This window comes from Peromyscus maniculatus, chromosome 7 (genome assembly GCF_049852395.1).
Source record: "Peromyscus maniculatus bairdii isolate BWxNUB_F1_BW_parent chromosome 7, HU_Pman_BW_mat_3.1, whole genome shotgun sequence".
NCBI classification, from domain to species: Eukaryota; Metazoa; Chordata; class Mammalia; order Rodentia; family Cricetidae; genus Peromyscus; species Peromyscus maniculatus.
In genome coordinates this window covers 90,162,724-90,188,472 of record NC_134858.1, presented here as the reverse complement: position 1 = coordinate 90,188,472, position 25,749 = coordinate 90,162,724, and the positions used below count along the sequence as shown (strand labels likewise).

Sequence of the window (25,749 nt, the reverse complement as noted above, 5' to 3'; positions counted from 1 at the left end):
GACTACAGCTGAATCACTATGGACTCACTGCCTGGGACAGAGCCTGGATCATCACAGACCCGAAACTACCACTAGACAAATATGTATGTCGATCAAATGTGTGGCTGTCATTTCCACTCCTGTAAAATGAGTATTATCAACTACCTGGTCACTGTAAGAGTAGAGATGTGTAACTGAATTTAAAATTTAGATAGTAATTTTTCTTTAAATAATACTAACCATGAAGCTAAATGAAATAATTACAGCTCTTATATCCAGATATGCTCTCAGGCTAGTTTACAATATACTATCTTCTAAAGAACCATCAATAAATAATACAGAAAAGCACTGTTTATTTTAAATTATTTTATTTTTTCATCATTTTCTAACAGAGAGTTAGAAAAATGAATTTTGGCACCGGGAATAAGAACTTTCTTCAAGTTTAATCTTTAAATTAAAAACAGTAGCTATAATAAAGATATTTAAACCTCTTTCAGAATATTGAAAAATGAAATAAAAATTTGGGCTGTGGAGATTTTTTACATGTGGGGTAGAGGAAAAGCAATAAAAATGACTAAGGAATGATAAAATTATGGTGAAGTAAAGAAAGGAACCCCCAGGGGGAAAAAAGAGAACAACTCGGAGTAAAAGCGGAGAAACAAGGCTCAAAACCCATTTTCCTGATATAAAATTCAAGTAGTTAAGAAGTTTTTTAAAACACTGTAAAATGTACTACTAATCTCAATGAAACTGTTGTAGCCTCACTAGTTTCTAGAATTAGCAGGGGAGAAAGAATAGAAGGAAACAAACTTCCTGCTTGACATAAGGACACTTGGAGTTAAGCACTTTGCAAAGCAGAAAGATGTGAGCTTCCCCTGAGAGCTTGCCCTGGAGGAACGCAGGGGTCCACTATCCAATCGAAAGCAAGAACCGCCTCACGTGCTACGTATACTTCCAATGGATATGCTCCCATTGGCGGTCTGCACTAGGTTTCTTGAGGAAAACCTCTGTGCAATCTTTTCTTTGGATTTTCTTCCTAATTACTGAGAAACAGACCTACACAGAGGTCGACATGGCTTAATAACTACATGTAAATTCAGTAATCCAGGTTTCCAGACTTGCTGATTTTCATTTATATCGACATTCTATACTTCTTCACAATGATAAATAAAATCTCAGGTTTTTCTTAAATAAGAAAATATTACTAGGCTTATTATCATTCATGCCTTTGTACCTAAACATTTTATAACTTGTCATTACCTCCAGAGACAGTTAAAGCATAGAAATAAATACCGACTTTCACTTTTTTTTCCTTTCTTCTTCAACCTGTGTTTTAAGGCTCAGAGCAGATATCAAACAATTTCATATAAAAAGTTTTCAAATGTTTGGCCCAAAGTGAAATTGTTCTGTTGACATTATTTAAATATTCCTCTCATCTTCTCAAGCACAACTTCAAAGACATGTTCGTGCCAGTCATCTCAAAGAACAATTGAGTCTGAGTAGAGTAAATAACTCAGGGATCTATAAATGACACTGCAATGTATCTTGTTCCATTTTTAACAGGAAGTCCTTCATGCAAATGTGTAAGTCTCCCAGGATGCATAAAGCTCCAGCCTTTCCGTGGGGATTCAATGGAGCAATTATACCTTAGAAATTTGCATCCACCTCCCTGAAAAAGATAAACACATATATGTCAATGTAACAGTTCACATTTTTAATCAGTAGCAATATTCAAACCATGCCATCTAAATAGCAAATGAAAAACAAATTTCAGCAGAGCCTTCCCCATAATGCAGAATTTCAGGAAATTTTCAATATGTTTATCATAATTACCTGAAAATCCTCTCCTACATTATTGAGAGCAATGTTGATGGTAAATGTTGAGGCATCATGATGGGGACGGAGTGAACGCTGTCTTTCAGGTGAGTACTTTACCACAAAATTCAGCAGTGCAAATCCCTAGGAAAGCAACACAGTAGAATTGTTAACAATGCAAAGGCAGAAGAGCATATTCGTGTGGGAACTGGTAGGTTGTAGGCACGAGGAACAAGACAACTACCTTTGTGTAATAGCCTGCAAAGACCTTCAGCGTAACTGGAGCAATGAACTCGCGGATAAAGTGAAGCCAAACATTCTCCAGATCAATTTGCTTCATATGAATATCATCAGTTGGGACATTTTCATAACCACCAGATATACGGCTATCCTACAAATACACATTAATACATCAAGACAATTTATATTGATATTATCTGGGTATTTTTTTCAATCAAGAATCATAATGCATAACAAAATAAACAGTTATTTGATTATGGTGTGCTATTTGTTTTAGTTAAAAGATCAAGACCATTTAAATAACAGAATTTTGCACATGACATATATCAATGGTGAAACAAGCTTCAGTTAGAAAACACTTAGCTACTTATTGTAAATATGAGTTTCAATATCACTATAAAATTGATAAAACGGACTCCCTAAATTCTCACACACATACCCCTGAAATTAATGTTTTATAATCACCATCAGGGTAGATTCCACTGATGTGCTCTTTGAATCCGAGGCCCTGCAAACCTTGCTTTAATTTGGTGAAATCCAAGTCTTTCAACAATTATTTACCAGCACACCGCCACCTCTAGACTTTGGAGTTCTTCCTCATATTTTGAAAGCTACACAGCTGTGAGCCAAGTGAGGCAAATGCAGGAAGAGTCAAACTATCCCACAACAACTCCACTGTAAGGTTTAGGAGCAGTAAGGTTAGGGCTGTCTGTCCCTGTGGCTTCTTAAAGAGACACATGGGATCAATGCTGGTGTGACTGCCTGCCAAGTTTCCTAACCAGATGTAAATAACACACACACACACACACACACAAAACCATGCTGACACTGGATGTTTTCCTAGCATTTTCACTACAGTGCACTGGGAAAATCAGCACAGGGAATAAAAACTGTCCTTGTAAAAGAATGGTGATCGGTGAAGACTGTGCTTCCTAATCAATTCCAGTCTAGGGGCACTGATCCCTGATGGCCAGTGTAATTACTCTCATAAATGAGAAAGGAACCCAGGTACAGAGGGATTTAAAACAATTAACAACCAGGAAAATTAGACTAAAGCTTTTTTGATGGCCAATTCATTTTAGATCACAGTCTGAGATATGTAACAACAACAACAAAAAGGTACATGTCCTCTGAAATCTCTGAATATCGGCCCCTCCCCTCCTCATTTTACTCCTTTCTGTAAAGTTACAACTCACGTGATGCTTTCCCCCAGACCACTTGCCATAATGCTCCATTTCTTCGACCAATTCATCACAGGCTCTTTCAGAAAATATGGGAAACCAAAAGACATCTGGACAAGGCTGTAATACAGTGCCACCATTTGAAGACAGAGCAATATCAGCAATAGCACTCTCTCTATCTTCAATATATATACATATATACACACACACACATATTAAAATCTTCACTAGAAAATCATTTTATCACAGTTAATTGGTAGTGTATTTTTCTTCCTCTTGGTACATAAAGCAATGGTGTATCACAGACACGATGAAAGATCTTTCTCAAAATCGAATCTGAGTGACAGTTTTGAACCCTGAAAAATAGTGCATTTTTAATAAGTCTCTCTACATAAAGACTGTTTAAGAAAGAGTGTTTTCCAGACATAAGCTTCAACTGTGCCACTTTCTATCAACAGTCCCCAGCTCCTGAGGCTCGAGGGAGCACCAGTACTTAGCATGTCTGTGTTTTCTAAGAGTGAGCTTTTAAGGCTAGGCTCCATTAAAAACATAAAAGCTGTAAAGATTGAAATCTCATGCATTGTACCTAAACAACAATTTTTTCATATTTAAAATTCCTGCTAATATAGTAAAATCAGATTTTGTTGAAATTATATGAAAACCACTCTACACATTACAATTATTAGTACAAACCTGCTCAACTATATTTTCAGTGAAAATCTTTGGATAATCACGATTTATATATTTTTCCTTCCAGTCCTAAAAAAAAAGCACAATAAACAAATAACTTTTCCATTTATAAGTATATACATTATAGAAATCATTCAAGTAACCTATAAAGAGCTGTGTATTGGACAATAAAATAATTCTCACAAGCCGGCTTATATTTCAATCTTTAAAGAAAGTCTTTTATCTATAAAGTTTGATGTCTCAAGTTATTAAAACTGAATAATATTATAAAGTATAGATTTATATACAATATTTAAGAAGATATACAAGCGAAATTAAACATGTGGTGTTTAAACATAAAAAAATAGAGCTGGGAATGTAGCTCAGAGTGTTAAGGGTAGAAAAGCTCCCTGCTTAGATATAGCCCTCACATTCCAGTTAGGCTGAGTCATCCTTTTAAATTTGTTGATGTTAAAGTCCCTACTGTTTTATATTGGGCACTAACACTAACTCTTTATTTGAAAACATCTTTCGAGTCATTGAGTCAATAATGATCTCATTTATCTTTTAAAAACTCTGAAAATGGGGAAATCACTAAGTGTTCTGCCACAGAACATCTCCAGACTAAAGTAACTCTGAAAGAATGACCAAAGCCATTGAAGGTACACAGAGCCTATTCAGCTCAGCACTTTCACTGGAACCTCTCAAGAGCACCAAGTTCCTACAGGAATATATACAATGCAGGATATGATCTAAGAGCTCACCTGGAAGCTGATAGCCAAGTAATTCCACCCCTTAGAACACTCAAAAATTCAGAACCCAAGTTAAATGTGTAGATTCTACCCTCTCCCTAAAAAAGAAAACCATTTCCAGTTTTCCTTTATTAAAGATGAAAATATGCAGGTAAAATAGGACAAAGTATTTTAAAATACAAAAATGCCAAAGGAAAAAAAAAAAAGGCACACTCTTCTTTTTCTATCTAACAGAGGATTCTGTATTCTAAGTCGCTCCTTCTGGAATCCTGTTATTTCTGTAAAATCAAAGACTACTCTCATCAGGTGTCCTGCTTCTTTGTAATTCAAACCCACTGTTGGCAAGGGGAAGAGATCTTAAGAAGGCAACTGAAATGACTACTCAAGAAAGCTTTCTCAAGGGATAAATGTGCCAACCATACTGCAGAAAGGGGTCCCGATAATTCAAATCCAAGGGCTATTACCATCTGACTCAAATTTCTTCATCTTAAGAACATGTTTCTTTATACGGGAGAAAGCTTTACTCTGCATTGTGCTTTGGCTATCTTCAGTATATATTTACAAAATCGTCATTAACACTTTAGTAAGTCGAAAAACAATGGATATTTTTCCAAACTAACTTCTCGATATATCTTGTGTATGTGAGGGTTGAGGGTGGGTTAGCTGGGGATGAACCTAATGCATTTTGCATGCAGGGAGATTTTTATCCCCAAACCATATCTTTAGTAACTGAGGTCTTCCCCCGCCCCCCTTTTGAAGATATGTATGTTATTTTTTTTTTCTTCTTCTAAAACTATGGTTAAGAACTAGATGGTACTTTTGAATATAGAAAGTAGGAATTTTGGGAGAAAGCAAAGAAACTGAATTTTCCTTTTCTTTAAAGTAAGGTGTGTGTTAATTTTAAAAAGTTCTTGGTCAAGTTTAGAACTATTGCACATCAGAAAATACAATTATTTGTACTCATTTAGAAACATTTATGTGCTAATGTTATTACTCGATTTATATCCACTTAGAGCGACAGGAAGATAAACAAAGGGAGCTGAACATGAACATACCACAGGGTTTTCAAAAATCTGCCAGAGGTCATTGTTGAAATGGGAGGTATTGTAATTTGCAGTTGACAATAGCCGTCCAAATTCATGTCTGTTGGAAATGTACATAAACATGCCCTATGTACCAAAAACAGCAGTATTACTCTCAAAGTACAGGACATTTAATCATGGAAAAAATATAGAGAATGCATTAACTTTTATATTTAATTCATAAATATGCATTTTAATTTTTTCATAAAACGTGTATCATTTTAAAATAAATAAAAATCATTAGAAACCCAGAAAACACACCAAACTAACAGTACATATGGACAACTGAGAAGAGGGGGAGTGGGTTGCTTTGTCACTTTCTTAAGGACCCTAGAGACAGACAGGAACAAAAACCCTGTTTGAAAGCAGAAATATTTTTCAGACATGCACGGGCAATGACATGCATCTTCTTTTCGGCTTCTTTTCCTTTCAAAGAAATGCGTATTTTATGAGAACTCAAGATATCAGAAGGACTTCCTCGGTGCTTCGTATTCCTCTGTTGTATTGTTTCAGACCCAGCACAATTCTCTAGGCATCTTAAGGCAGTTAAGAGGGAAGTCTCTTGTTCTTCCCTAAATCAAACAAATGTGTTGGATACCAAGGACGTCTCTTTGTACCTGTTCTTGTTGGTGAAAAGATCAGTGGCAAGCAAACACATCAGAACGTGCTAAAACCTCATCTCTAATGGAGGTGGACTTTATACCTACTTCCTTCTCCTCTCCTCAGCACCCCAAAACCCTACAACATTGAGTAAAAGTATCTGAGGTTATTTCTCTCACCTGCTAATTATAAAATGTAAATGACTTCAATGACCCAAGAGCTGACCATCTAGCAACACTCCGGCAAAATCCCACAGCACACATACGGACAGATAAGGAGCCCATGAGTACCAACATTTTACCCATCAATGCAAAGGCGGGCTCGCTCTTAAGGATACTTAACTGCCACTCAACACAGCACATCTAACACAATTACATAAAGAAAAATGAATAAAAATAAATAAAAATGACACCTTTGGGGGGCTGAGCATTTGGAATGTTTCCGGAGTAGGGGAGTCTTTTTCCCTTTGTAAGGTCTAAAATGAAGAGAAGCATTGGGTCAGTTGATCTGCACACCTATTTGCCAGGCATGGTGGTAAATGAACACAGCGGCTCTGATAAAAAGCTGACATTGTGAAATGTCCTCCCTAGACAACATGCAAAAGAGGCGAAGCTTGCAGTGCACACAGAGACCGTCCAGCCTTCCCACTGTCTCACTGTAACTTGCTGGTGAAACATGTATTCAAGCTCATTCCTTAGCACAACTTCATTAGGTACATCGCTGAGACAAAGGGAAAAAATGAGTAACAGAGGCCATTCCGGATGCGCTGTTGAGTGAAGTCAGCCAAACATGAGCACAAATACAACCACAGGTACTGGGGGTGTTCAGAGAGGATGCACAGGTACACAGGCAGTACACAGGCAATAAACACACTGGAACGACACATGCCTTGTTAAACTAAGAAAAAACACTTGCCAACTTTTCTGATATTTGTAAGGCTATGACTGCTTATATAAATTAAGAAATAACATAATATCTGAAACAGAAAATCTTAAAATATGTTTTCTGAATTAAAACATATTTTGTGTATTTTGAAAAATTATTTTCTATAAGCATTTATGTTTTATTGTAAAAGTACATTTCTAAAACACTAATGTATCATAAGTTTTTCATACAGATTAAATATACTATTTCCCTAGTTAAGGGAGCCTGCCTTGTAAGAGTGTACCATCAATAATAGTATAGGGTACACTTAGAAAAAGGTCACTGATTTCACAAAATTATATGCTTACTAAGTGTGTAAAGAACATTTCATTCAAACTAACATTAACCAAACTCGATTTCTTAGTACAGAATTCCAGATGTGAGTAAAGGTATATTCTTAAAGGAACAAAGCTTATTCTTAATTCTGTCTTTATTAAAATCTTATGTGGCTTGTAAGTCAGGCCTATGCTAACATTTAAAAACTGCTACAAATGTTCACAAATTATTCTCCAAAAAATAAAGAACCAGAAAAATTGGCTAGTATTTACAAATAAGGACGAAAAAGGGCATCCAAATACAGTGACACACGGACTGGAAAAGCAAGCCATAGTGTCGAATGTTCAAGCAAGCCGCAGCTTACCATTTCTCTAGCATTTCGGCAAAGAGCCATATCAGGATCCAATTTATCACGTACAAAATAGTTCCTTTCACTCATCTCTGATCGGAGTGTCTTTCCTTGAATTAAGTACACATTAGCCATGTATGGGACATTCCAAATTCCTCTGAAAGTAAAAGATATATTCCAAAAATACCATACATACAAACAATGTGCTTCATGCTTACATTTTAAAATAAATGCTTTGTGTATGTTATATATATATATATGTATGTATATATATATGTATATGTATATATATATATCTTATATATATTATTCTGTCATAAAACATGGTATTTGACGAATGTGAAGTGTTTTGGTATACACACATCCTAGTGAGGGTTAGGAGAAGTTCTTATCTTCCGACACTTTAATTTAGGCTGCATCTAGCTGGGGGGCTCTCCTGCCACCGCTGCTGCAGTTAGGTCATGGTCGTCTACTGTACAGAGGCTTTTCTGTCTAATCACAAACCACTGATAGCAAAAGCAATGACACTGATCCAGAGGTGCTCGGGCCCTAGCTGGCATACCTCCCTAGAGTAGACACCAGTGCTAACTGCATTAGAAACTCAAATCAGCCAGAGAAGTATTTATACTACAGAACTTTGTAATCACTACAAGTGCGGGGATTCCTCCAACCACACAAAAAATAAAAAAAAAAAAGTAATAAAGAAAAGTTATATTCCCATGGAATTCACTGAACTATGTTCAATCTGTGTGGAGAAAGGGGAAGAGGTGAGGAAATACAGCTGAAGTGTAGGTATTGACAGACAGTTCTCTCTCTTCATCTACCCCACTCCCATTCTGAGAGGATTACTTCTATTTGGGAGATACCAACCTGGAGGCCTGTGTCTGTCACTTTAGAAAATAGAAAGGGAAAATCTCGACCAAGGAAATGTAGAAGGGCATCATTTTGTCTTACTTAGATGAAAAAATATCAAAAATCAAAAGGCCTTAAACCTATATAATTTGTCAGGTAAATTCAAACATTAATCATGATGGAATACATGATGCTTCTTTCCAAGGGTACAAATGCAGGTGCACACACACATGGCATCAGCTGTCACTCTCTCATCTGGTTGACTAACTGACCAAGGTCCCTACCATCTTTATTCTGTGGATAAGTCAGGCAGGAAATCACTGTGTACAAAACAACAATGCCTTACTACAATAAATGTGAATGCACTGCTCTGTATTTGACAACCTTCATTTCCATCCAACCCCTGGAAAATATCACATATATGGCCTATGTAAGTCACTTTAGAGTGTATAAAAGTGGTTGAAATAACAAAGAATTGTCTTAATACTAATTTCTTACCTACAATGCTAGCAGCTAACAACAACAACAAAACTGTAGTGGGTAGCCATTCCAGCTTTGATCTGGAAATTCCAACCCCCATTGAGGCTTCGGTAACTGTCACCCCTACAAGACGGGGCGAAGGGAGGTGCCGGGAGACCCAAGATCTGGATGGGCCAGCGCATGCTCTCTGTTCCTGGACCCTAGACAGTGGAGGTTGACCGAGCAGAGCTCCAGAGAACACCGCTGAACTTCGATACACCTTCCCCAGACCCTACAACCTACCTTTCCCTTTTTTGTAAGTTTCCCACTAAATAAATCTTTCTTTTAACTACGTGAAGTGGCCATAATAATTTCACCAATACAAAACCTTTACAATAGCTGCATCATTCAGATGTAAAGCTCCTATGGCAATCCTTATTTTGAGAAGGAAAGCACCCCCTCCCCCACCATCCACCATTTCAAGAAAAGTATAAGGTATTTAACCTAAGGGCACCTCTTTCTAGATGCCACAGTACATTCCACTTTTTAACTGGGCGGGTGAGATGGATAATTAAGACAAAGTGTGCTAATCTACATCTGGAAAAAAGAGCAACATTCTTGCCTAGTATTCTTTAACAGAATTCATTTGGTATTTGACTGATGGATTTTTTTTTTTATTTAGAAAATATCAATTATCATCTAGGAAGTAAATATTCTTTGTACACATGCCTTGCACATGTATTTTTTCAACATCTAAAATATGGAAATCAATTATCAGTGAAATTCCCATCTTTATCTGTATATGACTCGCTACTCCACACAGAGATGAGAAAACTAAGAGCTACACCACCAACAACAAAATACTGCATGCAACTGGGAATGCTGGGAAGTTCTGGTTTTCTGTATTAGTATTCCTGTATTTATAAATTTTAAAGGCAATCAAGACAACTTCATTGGAGCTATTAAATGAAATAGCTAAATTCAACTGTCTTTCCCAACTTTCAGGAAAGAGCTCTACTCTTCTCTACCACTAGATGGGCACCCATGGCAACCAAGTATCACACAGCAATGAGGTTGCCCCATTAATGATAAAGAATACTTTTTAACTTAAAGAAATATATTATATATATGTATATATACTGTTTTTATACAACTATTTCAGTATTGTGATCTCCAAGCTCTCAAATTCACACTAAGTAAATGAAGGGAGATAAAAATGATTACCAAGTAATATTAATAAGAGCAGATCTTTACAGTTCTGTTCATGAAAAGATTAAATCAGGTAACTCACACTCTGTTCCCCTGAACGATATCCACATAATCTTCAGAGCGAGCGTAGTACCCATCAGGGCTCAGTGCTCCCCAGAAGTTGGACCACAACTTTCCATGACGTGTCACAAGAGGAGCAATGATCTTCCTAAGAAAGGGAAGCCAACATCATTACTAATCTTTAAATTATCAGAGGTATACATTTTGCAACACACATAACACAGTGAAGTTCATTTAATATATTATTTGTGTATGTGTATATATAAATGTATATATGTATGTATATACATATATAATACATATTACACAAAATTTTTAAAAATCCCAACATCTTTCTTCAATGAATACATTGAAATTTTTCAAATATACTAATTAAAAGGAGCAACAAAAGGGGAAAATTTATTGAAAATATTAACAAAATATTAAGATAACTTTTTAACAATATATTAGTTACATCCTATGAGAGTCAAACTAAATTATTTCATTGTATTTAAATTAAATTCAAGTAAAACTGGCAAACTGAACACTCTCTACAGTATTAAGGTAGCCAGTGAATATTTGTTGAATGAAAAACAACACATGCAGATGGGCTGAGACATTGAAGAGGCAATGTTCCTAAAACAAATCTTAATCATTTTACCATCTGTCTCCAGTATTTTATGACTTTTTAAACTGGGTTGTAGTTGTAAGCTGGCCTGGTAGCAATGGATACGTCATCCTTTACTTCAGAAAACAAAACAGAGCTGCTTGTCTGGAACTGAAAGTCCCAGGAAACTAGAGTTTAAATTGACTTGCTACCCTGATGGTGCTAAGACGGGACTTTGAGAGGTCACCAATGCATCTCGGTTTTAATTTCAGAGAAGTTCAGAGACTCATTTCCTCCCTCGCTCTCTGCTCTTATAGCTTCATCTTGTCCCTCCTCTCCTCACAATATGGTCGAGAAGGTTACAAGGCAGGCAGGCAGCCCTGCAGCAGCCCTGTATGCGATGCCAAACCACCCAGTCTCCAACTCTATGAGTCAAATGAACTTCTGTTTATACTTGACCCAGTTGGTGGCTTTTTGTTAGAGCCATAGCAAACAGAGTAAGAGACTGTGACAATAGTCTGCTTTAATAACTGCTTGGAAAGTGGTCCTGTTTATACTAACACAGTACAGATTTGAAATATGTCATGCTTTCCCTTGGGAAATCCTATTTATAATATCAATCTTTTCCAAATGAGTAAAAAGTCTGATGTTCCTCCATGATTACTTTGATAATGCAGTGGCACCATACAATTTAAGAAAAGCTCATGATTCTTCCAAAATGCTTATGGACTCAACATTTTCCACAAAGAATCCTGATTCAAAATGCCTAACACTTGTGAAGATGAGCTGGCCTCCTTGTACATATACAAAAGTAAGATAAATATATAAAAGATTATATATCAAGGCTAGAGAGATTGCTCAGTGATTAAGAGCACTGGCTCCTTATCCAAAGGACCCAGGTTCAGTTCCCAGAACCCACATGTCAGCTGATAGCCTCTTCAAGTCTCTAGGCAACAAGACACACACACACATGTGGTACCCAGACATACACGCAGGACAAGTACTTATACACATAAAAAATTAACTTAAAAAAATATATGCCCACCAACCTACTATTTTTTTTAACTTTGCCATTTACCAAACATTGGCCAGAAGCACATGGATTTGTATTGTGGAATAACTATAGCACTAGAAATAAAGGTATAAATTAGCTTTACAGGTATTCAGGGAATGATGGTTCAATGTTCATGGCTGACATCAAGTATTTTGACAATTAAGACAAAAACAAAAAACCCTTAAAATTTATAACCTCAGTGTCTCCTGGAGCAGCATCACAAACTTCCTACATATGTTACTTAGCATAGTGAAGTCATGCTAACATTTTAGCTTCTACATTTTCTCTTTACTTGGAGACACAGTTGTGTTAATGTAGACAAACAGCACATGCGAGCTATGGGGAGCGGTGAATAGTAACAGCATCGGTAGCAGCTGTAGTATAACAAGTAGGACTACGAGCCTTGTAACTAGATATCCATAATGTCTTCATTCCATTCAGTGTGAGTCAGTGGGAAGAACAGCTCAGTTACAGTCGGTACACCAATAAATGCAGTCACAGCTGGCTGTGAAATGATCAGTGTATCTGAAATGTCTGATTCGAGAGCTAGAACTCTGAAATAACTGTTTTATGAAGGCCTATCTATGAAAATATAAATGAAATATCCATGGATGATAAAAAAATGTAAATTAACTAGTATCAGAAACAATAACATAATTGAACTTAGCTTTAAATAGAAAAGTAGACCAAATACCACTAACAGCCACAGTCTGACGGTAAGTATTACTGAATGCTTTCATTTCTAAGACTGCTAATGGAATACTTAGTCCTGGGAGCTTACAAAGTGTAGTAGATAGTTGAATGGGACCGACCTCCATTGATTACACAGGCAGTGGGCCCACACAGATGTGGGAAATAATCATATTTACTAATCTTAGTACCTGTTTTGTTCAATCAAAAGTTTCAAAGTTCTCGGGTTTGTCAAAACAACATCAGAATCCACACTAAAGTAGTAATCACACTTTTCATCCTGACGGCAGAAATCCCTGATGTTGAGAAGGAATAAAATAAGTATTAGATAAAATTTCCTGCTTGGAAATATTAGCATAAAGCAAACATAAGTAGGAATATTCTGATGTATTTTCCAATTAAAACAGCCTTGATATTGAAAATGACTAATTCATCAACACATATATCTGTAGGTAGAGATCACTACAATTTTAGGCCAAATGAGATATATATTTGAAGTCACTAAATATTTTAAGGCATAAAAACATTTAGGAGCCACGGGGATGGCTCAGTATATAATAGTGGTCGCTGTGCAAGGATAAGAACTTATGGCCCAAATCCATGTAAAAAGCCGAGCAAGGCCTGTCACCCTAGTACTTCAGGGACCCAAACAGAGGAGGTGGCTAGGACTAGCTGGCCTCCAGCCTGGCTCCAGGGAAGTGAGAGATGCTATCTCAGGGGAAAAGGTGGATCTTGATAGATAAGGACATCTGATGCCCTGCTCTGGCTTTTGCATGCATGATAGGTGCACACATACACCACACATACAAAACATCTGGTAACAATGGGAATTTGTGAAACTTAGGCGTTCTGAAAGAAAAAATAACTTACCCCAATTTATTTATATTCTATATTACTTTTTACATGCAAACAGACTGATACACAAAGCGAAATACTTTATCACCAATAATTCAGATTTTTAGGGGGTTGGGTTCCGTGTGTGTGTGTGTGTGTGTGTGTGTGTGTGTGTGTGTGTGTGTGTGTGTTGATAAGATTAATCCCAGCCTTATACATGCTAAGACACCAACAACTTTTGTTTGAAAGGAATTACAGAGATAAAGTTAAAGGCTCCTTAAGTATTAACATTTTACACTTGATCCCATAGAGTGCTTTTTAAGACAGTTATGTCTTGCCTGATCACTGAAAATGTTTTTCCATGAGAGACCGCAGTGTTTTCAACAGGAAACCAAGGACTGAGCCACTGATGATACTATGAAACCCTCCACATGCTATGGCTTCTGCATTTAGGATTCTCTTGCCTGCTTCATCTTTCCAGCCTCACAGCTGGACCTCTTGGCCACTTTCTGCTCTTAAGTACATTTTTTAAAACTAGCTACCAAGCAGGACAGTTGATGAGAAAACTTACAACAGTTATTCAAACCATCAGAGAGAGTAAGTCCTGAATGGGGATTCAAGGGGTTGACCAATAAATTGAGTTAGGGATATGGGCATTTCTGACTATTCTAAAGCCCTTCCCAAGAAGAAACCCTGGCTGTGAGCTGGACTTGCACAGCACAAGGCATGAGAGTCAGCAACAGACAAGAATGTCTCCTGATAAGAAGGCACAGCATCCTTGCCTTCTTACAAGCAGCTCTCAAAAAGCGGTTGGAGCATCAGCTTGGCATTCACTAAGACACAACTGTTCAGTGAGGAGACTTTTACAAGCACTCTATTGGAAATATTAAAGGAACAAAAGGAGCTCTCTGAGTATAGAATATTAGTGATGTTAAGCAGGAACACACATATTCCCCAAGGAGCTTTTTACACAGCCTCTGGATGGTGAATTTAGATGTAAGCCATTCGCTATTAGTCATAATATTCATTTATGTTTTGTTTAAATCTTTATCTGAAGTTAATTCATAAGGTGATTAAATATTTTGACTCGGTTTCAAGAAAAATATAAGTAACTTCCATGGCCACTCCTGTGTATACCCACCCAGAACTGACTCCTGTGTCTGCATGCCTACACATGCAAAGAGGTGCCTTGCAACTTTAATAGAATAATTTGGGGGCTTTTTTCCTCAAAGTTCATCAACCAGAATAACAATTCAATATATATTATTCAGACATACATTCCCATGTTCCTGGCTTCCGCTTGACTTAGATTTTCTTCTGGTCCCACTATTTTTATAGTACTGATTTCATGCTTAGCTTTATCAAAAAATACTTTGATGTCCTTTTCATGATAAACTTCCTGTAACAGATTTTAAATATAAAAATTAGAGAGGAAACAGACAACCTGAATTGTTCATAAAGACAATGCTTCATACTCAAAGTATAAGTTATATAATTCAGTTATTGAATTACAGAAAACGCACTTAACCATCACTTGAAAAATCACACAAAAAAACATAAAATAGGTTGATATCAATATCCAAAAGGAGAAGTTGCTTCAAAATTATTTCAATGCCTGCTCATAGGTCAAGTCCCACAATAATACTTAAATCCTAGTCATTAAAAATAATTCTAACTGAAAGGGAAAAAAATCCTGCTGCCTAAGAATCTTAGATATTTGCCATAAAAATCCAGAAGAGAGGCTTATGAAATGTAACAGATATTAGTCTGTGAAAAATAAAATATAACAATAATCTTTGAAGCCAAAGAGTGCAATTAATGACCACATACAAAACTGTCTTTAGACAAAAAGAGACTAACAAATTCATATTGACAGACAGCAAGCAATGTAAAATCACTGATTTAGGAGGATTTGTGACTCAGCTGTATTGATGTTCAAGTGGCTTCCCTCTCCAGCAGCAGTGTTCTTTATGCATCCTATCTCACTCTGCCTTCTCAAAAGTGCTGTCACAGCAGGGTAAGGTCAGCTATCACATGAGGCTGCATGACACAGCCTTCAACAGAATGCTAAAAACTGACGTGAAGGAATTTAAGGCCATTTGAAAGCAAGTACAAGGTCAACACAAAGCACAATAACACCAATATAAAAACTGTCTGTGTTAAGTATCTATGTTATGATTATTTTTGGACAGCAAATGTCTGGTATAAACTCTTTGAGCTTACTAAAGGTAGGTTTCTGAAATTTTAAATAGTCTCTGGAAAAAAATGATTATAAGACACCCAAAAAAATAATAGTTAAACAAAAACCTATCACCACAAAGTAGAAAACAGCATGCTTCGGGGCTATCAACTTTTTCTCTATGGAGTAAGAACTAACTTTCAACAGAAAGAAATAAGACAAATACTGGCAGAAATGACTATGTTTAAATTATATGTCTGGGAGGATCTGAATGTCTTGCAAAAATAACAGTATCGAGTTTCTCTGGTGAGAGGCATGCCACTTGGAGACGGATGGAAGCAGAGTTCTGGAATCATCTCCATTCTAAAGCTATAGTATTACAATATATCGCCAATGGGCAGTCTATAAAAGAAAGCGCCAAAGTCACCCCAACGCAAAGGAACACGGGCTCTTCTGCACATCCTCATAGATTATGCTGACAAGCTATGTGAACATGGCTGATATGCAGCCATTTTGATCTATAGAAACTGCCAAATTCATGTGGCTCAGCCTAATATTAGATTAAACTTTCAATTCTTCACACATAATAGAAGTAAAATATTCCACTTGGTTTTTAGGGACAGGAGGAGTTGCTTCAAAAAAACCTCTCACGTTCAACACTCAAGACTGAAATACTTACTTTATTATGAATAAAGAGTTTCAATGCTTCTTTGGGATAATCCAGTGTTAACAGTAAGTCCAGGAATCGAGGTAGAAAAGGGGTTGGTTGTTCAATAAAAACACCTATTGTTACTTTTGGATGGATCTATGTTTTGCAGCAAACACAAAAGGAAAATAATTATGATCAGTATGATTTTAAAATCTATTCAAATCTTAACCAGTACCATGGGGGTGGGGGGAGACAAACAACAAAATAAAACAAAACAAAACAAGAAACACAAGACTTTCCCGTCGGCATATACTCACTAGACTTGCACCAACCATTGACGGTCCTCTAACACAGCAAGTCAATATCTAGGAAGCCAATCACAGCGATTCTACTGAACTACCTCTCGTTCCTGTGACTTGGACTTATAACTTAAAGAAAGGTATTATCCTATTCACCATATGGGTGACATAGGACACAGCCTACATAAGTGACCCACTTCCTTCGGGGCTCCTCTGAAAGAAGCCGAATGCTGTTTTGAAAATTTCTATTAAAAAAAAAAAAAAAAAAAAAAAAAACAGTTCTAGGTCAGGGATGCTGCTTACTGGTAGAGTGCCCACCTATCCCTGGGCATGGAGAAAGAGGAGACAGGGAGAAAGGAAAAAAGAAAAGAAGGGGTATGGAGAGGGAAGAGGAGGAGGAATGATCTCATCTTATTAACAGGCTTTGCTGCTTTTACTTTTTTTTGGCATGTTTTTTTATATAAGAAAAACTACTTTCACTAATATATTATCTTAATGCAAACATTTTTATATGTTTTCTGAAATCTACTTTAAGCATGTATTAGGTGTAGTTTCTTTCATTTATTCTTTTATATGAAAACATCTGTAATACACATTAACTATGGCAGTCCATCATCTTCTCTTACGTGTTTAATTCAAATATCCTAATAGCCTTAGAAGTTAGCCAACCCACATTTATACACAAGCAAGATAAAACTCAGAGTCGGAATATAGAGCCATTGCATGGTTCTGTTTTAAGTTTTTAAATAGTAACAATAGGAGTTAAAATATCTATTAAACTAATTTAAATATTAAATTAAAAATGTATCTAAAATATACACGTGGAGGGCCAGCAAGACGACTCAGGTGGTAAGGTGTTTGCCACCAAGCTTGTCTATCTGACCCAGGACTCCCGTAGTAAAAGAAGGGAACCAACTCTAATGAGCTGTGCTCTGGCCTCCACACGTGCAGACAGAATGTGCACACTAACTGTACACGAACACATGCACACACATAGCATAAATGAATAAAAATCTAATTTTACCCAGTAAGAAACTGCAAGGATCCACAACTAAACATATGCTGTGTCTGGGATCTTAACTCCTACAAATATTTCATTTCTATGTCACGATTGCATGATCACTATGTTTTAAAAACTACAGTTTTTTATTATATTTAGGAATAAATCATTTTCCCTTTGTAGAACAATTTAATAAGTTTAAAGTCAAACGCAGTTGCAAACCAAATTATTAACATGCAAAAAAACATTATTTATATGAATAAAAACCTCAACACTAACATTTTATCCTTGAACCACAAAGTTTAAATTAGAAAGGAAAATCCAAACAGAAGGAATTGATTCTCCTTCCAGAGGACAACACCATTTTCTGCAAAAAACATCAAGACAAGCGTTTAAACATATCCATGGTGTGGATTCATTCAGAACTGCTCTGGCCCTCTTTCCAGATAGGAAACATTTAGTTTGTTGCTTCAAAGTCTGGCCAAAAAACCTTACTTTCAAGTGGCATAGAGCTCTATTCAGAAGGTACCAAATGTAGACAATTTACTTTTGATCCTCCCTTCAGGCAGCGAGGAAAAATCAAACATTTGTTTCGGGAGTCCAAGGGCTCTGTGCTGTGGGACCCTGCTGCCACTCCACAGCGGCGACAGTCACGCATCTGGGGACTTTCTTTTTACCAGTGCTGCTCTGACTCCCCTGGCATGCTGTAGGTGCTCAGTACCCTTACGGCAAATGAGGTCAACTGTCAGCCGTTAGTGCTTTCAAAACAATTCAAAAGGCAGGCTTTCTAGATTCTAAGACACTTTACATTATAAAGCCATTATCAAATATACAATGGAAACTATACAACAATCTGCGTTTTTCCTGAGTCACATTTCATGACAATGTAGATTTTTGATACAAGTTCATACAAATGAATTCCACTTACATCTACTGTAGACAAGTCAATTGTGTCAAAGTCACATAGAGTGCAGCCTTTTTCCTGTGTCCATGAATTGGGAACATAGTTTCCAAAGTAATTCAGGAGAATCTAATAAGTGCAGGAAAAACAGATGAACAGAAGCAGTCCTTACCTACCACGTTCTCACTATATAATCACACAGCTGCACAGAATTCTGTCTGTACCTGGTACAATCCCCTAATCACACCAACATATACACATTAAACAAAGCTTTCTTCAGATGACGAATCATTAAGTGCTACAAACTATGTCTAGAAATGTCCAACTTATTATAAAAGATGCAGCAGGTCATAGTATTTGATATAATTTGATGTAAGGAATAATACTAGAAGTTACCATTGTTAAAAAAAAGAGGGCCAAACAAACTTTTAAAGGAGCAAACAAGACATTTAGACAAACCACCATGAGTTCTGTGTGCAGTGATGAGATGTTTAAATGTCCAGCACAGACATGTGCAGTCAATGGAGAAGGGGTAATGGGATCTCTCACCAACACATCACACAAAACAAAGAGTGAGGCCGCTTCATCACCAAAGAACATTAAGATATTTCTGGAGACACATTATGTCAGCCAGGCTTTGGGGTGCTGCTCAGAGGACAGACGCAGCAAGGGATTAATACAGTCACTTCACAAACCAAGGAGAAGCTAAAGTGTAGGCTGTACCCACCTGACAGGGTACCTCCTCGCTGACCGGACCCCCTCTTCTAAGCATCTACTGGGATTCATTTCATTTTGTAAAAACTGATTTTATGTTCTGAAGGGTAGCCAGTGACAGAAGGAAGAAGGCACAAGAAACAAGTATACTATGCGCCCTCAAAATACCTCGAAACTCTCTGAAATCGGGACACTGCAGAAGATACTCATTCTCCAGATGTATTTGTAACGAAGTTACTACATGCTTTGCGATTTTGATACCACACAGTGTCCGTTGTAAATTAACATTAGCATTGTAAGAACACACCTCAAATCCTCACTATGCTTATATGATTATGTTATTTGCTTGTTTGTCTCTGTTTTTGTTTTGAGACAGGGTTTCTCTGTCTAGTCTTGGATATCCTGGAACTCGCTTGTGTAGACCAGGCTGCCCTGGAACTTGGAGAGATCCACCTGCCCCTGCCTCCTCAAGTGCTGGGATTAAAGGCTTGTGTTACCATCGCCAGCTAATCATGTTTTTGTTTGTTTGTTTTAACATGGCAAAAGTAAGACAGTCAAAAGAAATAGTCCAACATATTAAAGACAGCAGTGCGAGCACGTAAAGAAGTGCTTCCAAGGTATTTGCAGCTTCTTAAGCCCCTAAAGTACAGCACAGATGAGGGTCCTCAGCCAGCCATTTTACCAGAGTCCTTCCCCAGGTCTATCAGAGTATTTCAACTGCACTGAAGGTGTTGAAATCAGTGAGCTCGGCATTAGGACAGGAAAGCCTTGGTGCTGCCTAGATGCTATAGAAGCAGATACGATGAACCTCTGCGAACCTGAGACCTGGACAAGCATCACCAGGGCACTTGCTTTGGATGATATGGTAACTCAGAAGTCGGAAACCATATGATCATGAGAGTCATTATGACATTTCAAGAGTCAGTATGGCTGGCCATGGTCAGGTATGCCTTTAATCCTTGAACTCCAGAAGGAGAAGCAGATGATCTCTTTGAATTCCAAGTCAGCCTGGTATACAAGGTGAGTGCCATGCTAACCAGGACTACACAGCGGCACCTTCTCAAAGGGGGTAGGGAGCAATGGTAGCTTTAAAATGTGTAATAAAAACAGACACAGAAAGTACTTCTGATTGTCAAATAACAAGTGAGCATTGAAATAAAACAGTTATATAAAAATGTGCCCCTTAATACATGTTACTTTGAAAGGACATGAAAAATACAAAGTACAAAACACATAATCTTCATTAAAAGATCCTTGAAAATAATTTTTAAAAGAAAGTATAAGTCCCTGAAATTAAAAATCCTCACAACATACCAGAACTGACACCTTTCCCACTTAGAAATAATATAAAAATTTAATATTTATTCCATGAGTTAGTCTACTCGATTCCCTGTATAAACATGGAAATAGCCAATAGTCCTAAGGGGTAAAGCACCAAGGGGCATAGCTTTCAGCTTTCAGAACTGAAGTCTGGGTTTGTAACTTTCCACCTTCTGCCCTTTGTATCAGGGGTAATTAAGATATTGGGAAACAGTACTTTTGATGGGAAATGTCCTTGTATTTGTCATCCCATGGCAGAGATTACTCATCCCCTCCCAATTCCCATACACCAGGGCATCTGTTTTCCTCATAACGTTTCTGCTGGCCGCCATGGAAGGTGTGGAAAGTGGCTTATGGGGCGAGGCTGCCTTGGGCTTCTGGGCACAGGGTGCCAGTACTTTCCTGAGTCCTCTTCAAAGCACTTCCAAATATGATGTCATCTGCCCTCACAGAGAGCCTACCCCCCAACTCTGTCTAGCCATTAGTCAAGGTTACAGCAGCTAAGCACTATCATTTTAGGGCATGGATTAAGGTCATTGTTTTTATTATGGATCAAATTAGTTGAAGAAATTATTTCTTTTCACGTGTAACACAGGTGGTTATTCTAGGCTCTCTGAGCAATTAGAGGAATAAGGCTTGCTCTCCAGCCCTCTGGCCTTTACTGTTCCTAGAACAGTAGACACTAAAGTGAAGCATCTACCTATAGAATAAAAGGTCATACTGTTGCTCAGAGAAAATCCTGTTTATTTTAAATCAGATGCTACCCTGCAGAAAAGACAAAGTAAATAAACTGTTCACACTCAAGTTTTCCAAGTGTTTTAAAGGGATGATGATCCTCCCATGCTGCTCCACAGTCCGACCCTGAGACACAGATAATCAACTAAGGGCACAGGTACTCACTTTGGTGGGTCCGTTTCCGTTAATTACCACTGGCAGTGTTTCATAAAACGTATTCTTCACTCTGCTTTTAGCATTTTCAAATTTTAAAACCACTTCATCTAGGTTCAAAGGAGAAAAGTTTGTGTTAACTTCAAACATTTGTAGGTCTATGGATTTCCAAGACACACAATCACAGTTTTCAGTGCATAGAAACTATCTTCCCCAAGTCAGTAGTTTTCAAAATTGAAGGACAGTGTGGACAGACACAGGCTGACTTCTAACCAAATGCCTGAGCACTAAGCCAGGTTGTCGAGTGCTTTGCTGGTCCCTGACCTGTTTTTTAGCAGTGTGACACCAGCTGGATGTACTATCACAACTTATCCACCTGTAGTGGACCCAGACTGGCCTTGAAGGTTTATTCTAGAAACAGCAAGCAATGTGTGTATGGTGAAGGTACACTGCCCAGCATAAGCAAGACTTTCACAGCTGACTGGCCATCTGATAGATGTACAGCTCTCAACTGGTCTTCTGTGACAGTCCAGAAAGACAGAGAGGATCACGAGAGGTGTTGTGTTTGTATATCTGGTTCCTGTCCTCACAGTTTTATTTTTATTTGTTTTTTGTTTTTGTTTTTGTTTTTGTTTTTCAGAGCTGAGGACTGAACCCAGGGCCTTGCGCTGGCTAGGCAAGCACTCTACCACTGAGCTAAATCCCCAACCCTCCTCACAGTTTTAAACACTACATGCCTTCTATTCCAAGAATCTAATCACTCTATGGACAGCACCATGAACTATACAGAACTATAACATATTCTTAATTTTTAAAATAATATGCATTAATAGATAAAAAATATTTTGACTTTTAGTACATAGATTTTAGTACATAGATGTATTGACATGCCATACTACAGTATATGTATCTCTAAATAAATAATAATATCAAGGATACTCACAAGTATGTACATGGACAATCTGTGCAGATGTATTCACATATGCAGGGATGTACATGTCTGTGTGTATACTCACAAGTATGTACGTGTGTGCACAAGTTCTGTTTGAATAACCAAAAGTGTGTAGTTGTGTGCATACACTGTACATTTACTCGTTAGTATGAAGATGTATTCGCATGTTCTTTGAGCCAGGACTTAAAAATGTGCAGGGGTATATACATGCTATGTGTGTACTCATGTGCACATACACTCTGCACATGAACTCACAAGTATGCAAACATGCTTGTTTGTGTATTCACAAGTGTACATGTGTGCCCATATGCTCTGTGAGAGCATACTCACATATGTACTGGTATGTACACACACTTTGTGAGTGTACTCACATATGCAGGTGTGTGTACACTTTGTGCATATACTCAAAAATGTGCAGGTGTTATGTGCACATACTATCACATGTGTAAGTGTGTGTGCATACTGTTAGAGTATACTCACTTATGTGTCAGTGAGGACACATGCTCTAAGAATATGCACACAAGTCCATGTGTATACACATGCTTTGCATATGTACTTGCAAGTTTATCAGTGCATACATACTCATAGGTGCACAGGGCATGGGCGAGTGAGCATGCTCTGTAGGAGTACACATGTGCTCTGTAGGAGTGTATTCATAAGTGTGCAGGATGAGCACACAGTGTACTCTTAAGTATACAGGCATATACACACACTATGAGTGTACTATAAGTGTGCACAGACTGTGCAGATAGTTTTAAGTGTGTGGGTGCATGCACACATTCTGCAGGAGTGTACTGACATTAGGAAAGGATATTTTTCTGAACTATATGGAAACATTAAATTAAATTCAGTATTTGATTTTTTTTTTTTTTAACATTTTAAAGGTTGCCACCGTGGTCACAGCCCCAAATGTTCTAACACAGGAGAGAATGCTGAAAATAGGCATTCACGTCCATGAGAAGACAGTGTGGGCATCTGTACCTGTAGCTCCATTCAAGGCCTGGAAAATTTTGCACTTGTGATCCAATGTGATGTTAAAAGCTTCCTAAAAAAGAAAGAAAAAAAAAAAAAAACGGAAAATAGGTAACATGACAATTACAACAGAAACAGTCATACGACAACACAGTCATGATGTCCAGTGTATTAGTGAAACTATTCAGGTGTCTAAGACAGCACTGAAGGTGCAAGCACTGTGGAGCACACACGGAGGCCTTGCTTCCCCGGTGACAGTGCACAGAACGCCCAGTTCAAGAAACATTACAATTGCATCAGCAGTGCACAGAAAATGCACAAAACATTACTTCATATTATTTAAATACAATATGTTTCAAGTTACAGTTTGCTTTTTTCCCTCTGAATTAAAGATTAAATCAATTTTATGAACTTTCTCTATAAAGTCGGTGGCAGACTTGGTTCTAAGAGTCCCCAGATTTTCAGTATGGCCTATGTTTTTGTAAAAGCAAGAAATTTCACTTGTGTTATATGCAGTTACATGATAAGTTGTCCAGAAAAGTAAATGCACTTCCTGACCCTTCCGAAAGGCTAGCTAAGGAGAGCTCACAAATTTAAATGGTACTTTTGTTTTTAAACTATTCTGCATTTTATCTGCCCAGAACATGACTGTGATGACTGGGACTCCAGTAGTGATTCTGGCTACCGAGGACACACTGAAATATGCACTCCAGACTATCTATGGAACAGTGAAGAGCTACCCTGCTTGAAAGCAGAACACCACGGTTACAGCCAATGCTCCTCTTATTTTTAGTATGTGAGAAGAAAAAAAAAAACATGGACAAACACCTACCTTATTTAGCCCACTACTATTTTTAGTTAATTTATTTGTGATAATTATAGTATTTTTATTAGGAAATAAGGCTAGAATCTCAGGCCACAGTCTCTGGAATTTCATGATCTATTCATCTATTCATTCTACAATCTACACTCTAAAGCACTCTGTTTTTCTGCTCCCCGTTTTGGCCAATGTGTGTGTGTGTGTGTGTGTGTGTGTGTGTGTGTGTACAAATGTATGTAGAAGCCAGAAGTAGACACCGAGTATCTACTTTTTCAATTGCTCTTCACCTCCTATGGAGGCAAGGTCTCTCACTTCAATCTGGAGCTCACCAGTTCACCTAATCTAGCTAGCCAGCTTTCTCCAGGGTCCTCTAGTCTCTGTTTTTCTGAACTAAGACTACAGGTGAGTCTGCTTGGCATTTATGTGGTACTGAGGATCCCAACTTGGTCTTCAAGCTGACAAGGCAAATGTTTTATCCACTGAGCCATCTGCTCAGCCTCTTTGCAAACATTCTTAGTCCTCCAGCCGGCTATAAAACACAATGAGATCTATCTTCACAGGACCATGTCCAAAGCTATGTCTACAATTCCAGCAACCTGGACAATGGTGAGGCACCTCAAACTCCAAGGGACAAGTCTTACAGAGACGTCCATTCCAGTGTGGCAAACTTTTTGAGTGGGCTTATCCATATACCATTTCAAAGTACCAATCAAAGTATTGCTAGGCATAGCGGTAGGCTTTTTAAACTGTTACTGCTAGAACACCGTGTCTTAATGATAGATATCTACTCTAAATATGACATCATTGTCTGGTACTGTTTTTGGTCTCCAGCCTCAGACACCTTACTGGCTTTACTCATTCTGATATTGAGAGACCTGGCAGTGAGTATACAGCAGGTGAGGCTATACTCTGGTAGAGGTTGGCCCTGAATTTTCTAGTCATTTGATGTGTTTCCACATAATATGGCGAATAACAGGGTCTTAAACCTACTTTTTTCCTCTCTAATGAACCTAAGTTGGCAATATCTCAGTCACTGAGAGATACAGAGACAATCAGAGAGTTCACATACCCAAAGAAGGGAGGGAGACCAAGGTCACCTACTCACTGCTTGTTCCAGGGACTTGTACTGTTTCAACTGTGATATTAACGAAAATAATTTGCAATTTAGTTTCCCCAAATCCTTTTGTTTCTGACCACTTCCTTGAGGAAAATACAAAAGTCAAAGCAGCCAAAGCAGCAATGGAGAACTTGCAAGCTATTCCTTACCCTCTTCACTGGATCGATGTAAATTTTAGTGTAAAAGAGCTGATCATCATCATTATCTTGCAGATTCCACTGCTGGACCAGACGGTTGACGTATGGAGCATAGCCTATGAAGCCTGCAATACACAAACACAGTGGAGAGCTCAGAATTCAATGACCAAAATGCATGTCAACTTAGTTC

At 37.7% G+C, this 25,749-nt stretch overlaps 1 protein-coding gene across 3 annotated transcripts in view; it reads right to left on the bottom strand.

The window, feature by feature from the left end:
- Nucleotides 1-330: 330 nt before the first annotated feature.
- The window catches only part of Plod2 (procollagen-lysine,2-oxoglutarate 5-dioxygenase 2), a 91,229-nt gene continuing 65,810 nt past the window's right edge, over nucleotides 331-25,749 (bottom strand). For 2 of the 3 annotated variants that reach the window (XM_042281438.2, XM_076576827.1), the window contains exons 5-20: nucleotides 25,572-25,684; nucleotides 23,495-23,558; nucleotides 21,574-21,671; nucleotides 18,667-18,768; nucleotides 16,470-16,595; nucleotides 14,889-15,010; nucleotides 12,969-13,073; nucleotides 10,470-10,595; nucleotides 7,883-8,024; nucleotides 6,731-6,793; nucleotides 5,692-5,805; nucleotides 3,909-3,974; nucleotides 3,231-3,335; nucleotides 2,039-2,185; nucleotides 1,813-1,938; nucleotides 331-1,648 (exon numbers count right to left, since the gene is read on the bottom strand). In XM_042281438.2, coding sequence (XP_042137372.1) covers nucleotides 1,493-1,648; nucleotides 1,813-1,938; nucleotides 2,039-2,185; nucleotides 3,231-3,335; nucleotides 3,909-3,974; nucleotides 5,692-5,805; nucleotides 6,731-6,793; nucleotides 7,883-8,024; nucleotides 10,470-10,595; nucleotides 12,969-13,073; nucleotides 14,889-15,010; nucleotides 16,470-16,595; nucleotides 18,667-18,768; nucleotides 21,574-21,671; nucleotides 23,495-23,558; nucleotides 25,572-25,684 — 1,775 coding nt within the window. In that variant the 3' untranslated portion in view covers nucleotides 331-1,492. The remainder of the gene's footprint in view (nucleotides 1,649-1,812; nucleotides 1,939-2,038; nucleotides 2,186-3,230; nucleotides 3,336-3,908; nucleotides 3,975-5,691; nucleotides 5,806-6,730; nucleotides 6,794-7,882; nucleotides 8,025-10,469; nucleotides 10,596-12,968; nucleotides 13,074-14,888; nucleotides 15,011-16,469; nucleotides 16,596-18,666; nucleotides 18,769-21,573; nucleotides 21,672-23,494; nucleotides 23,559-25,571; nucleotides 25,685-25,749) is intronic. The other variant, XM_042281439.2, reaches the window with a different exon arrangement.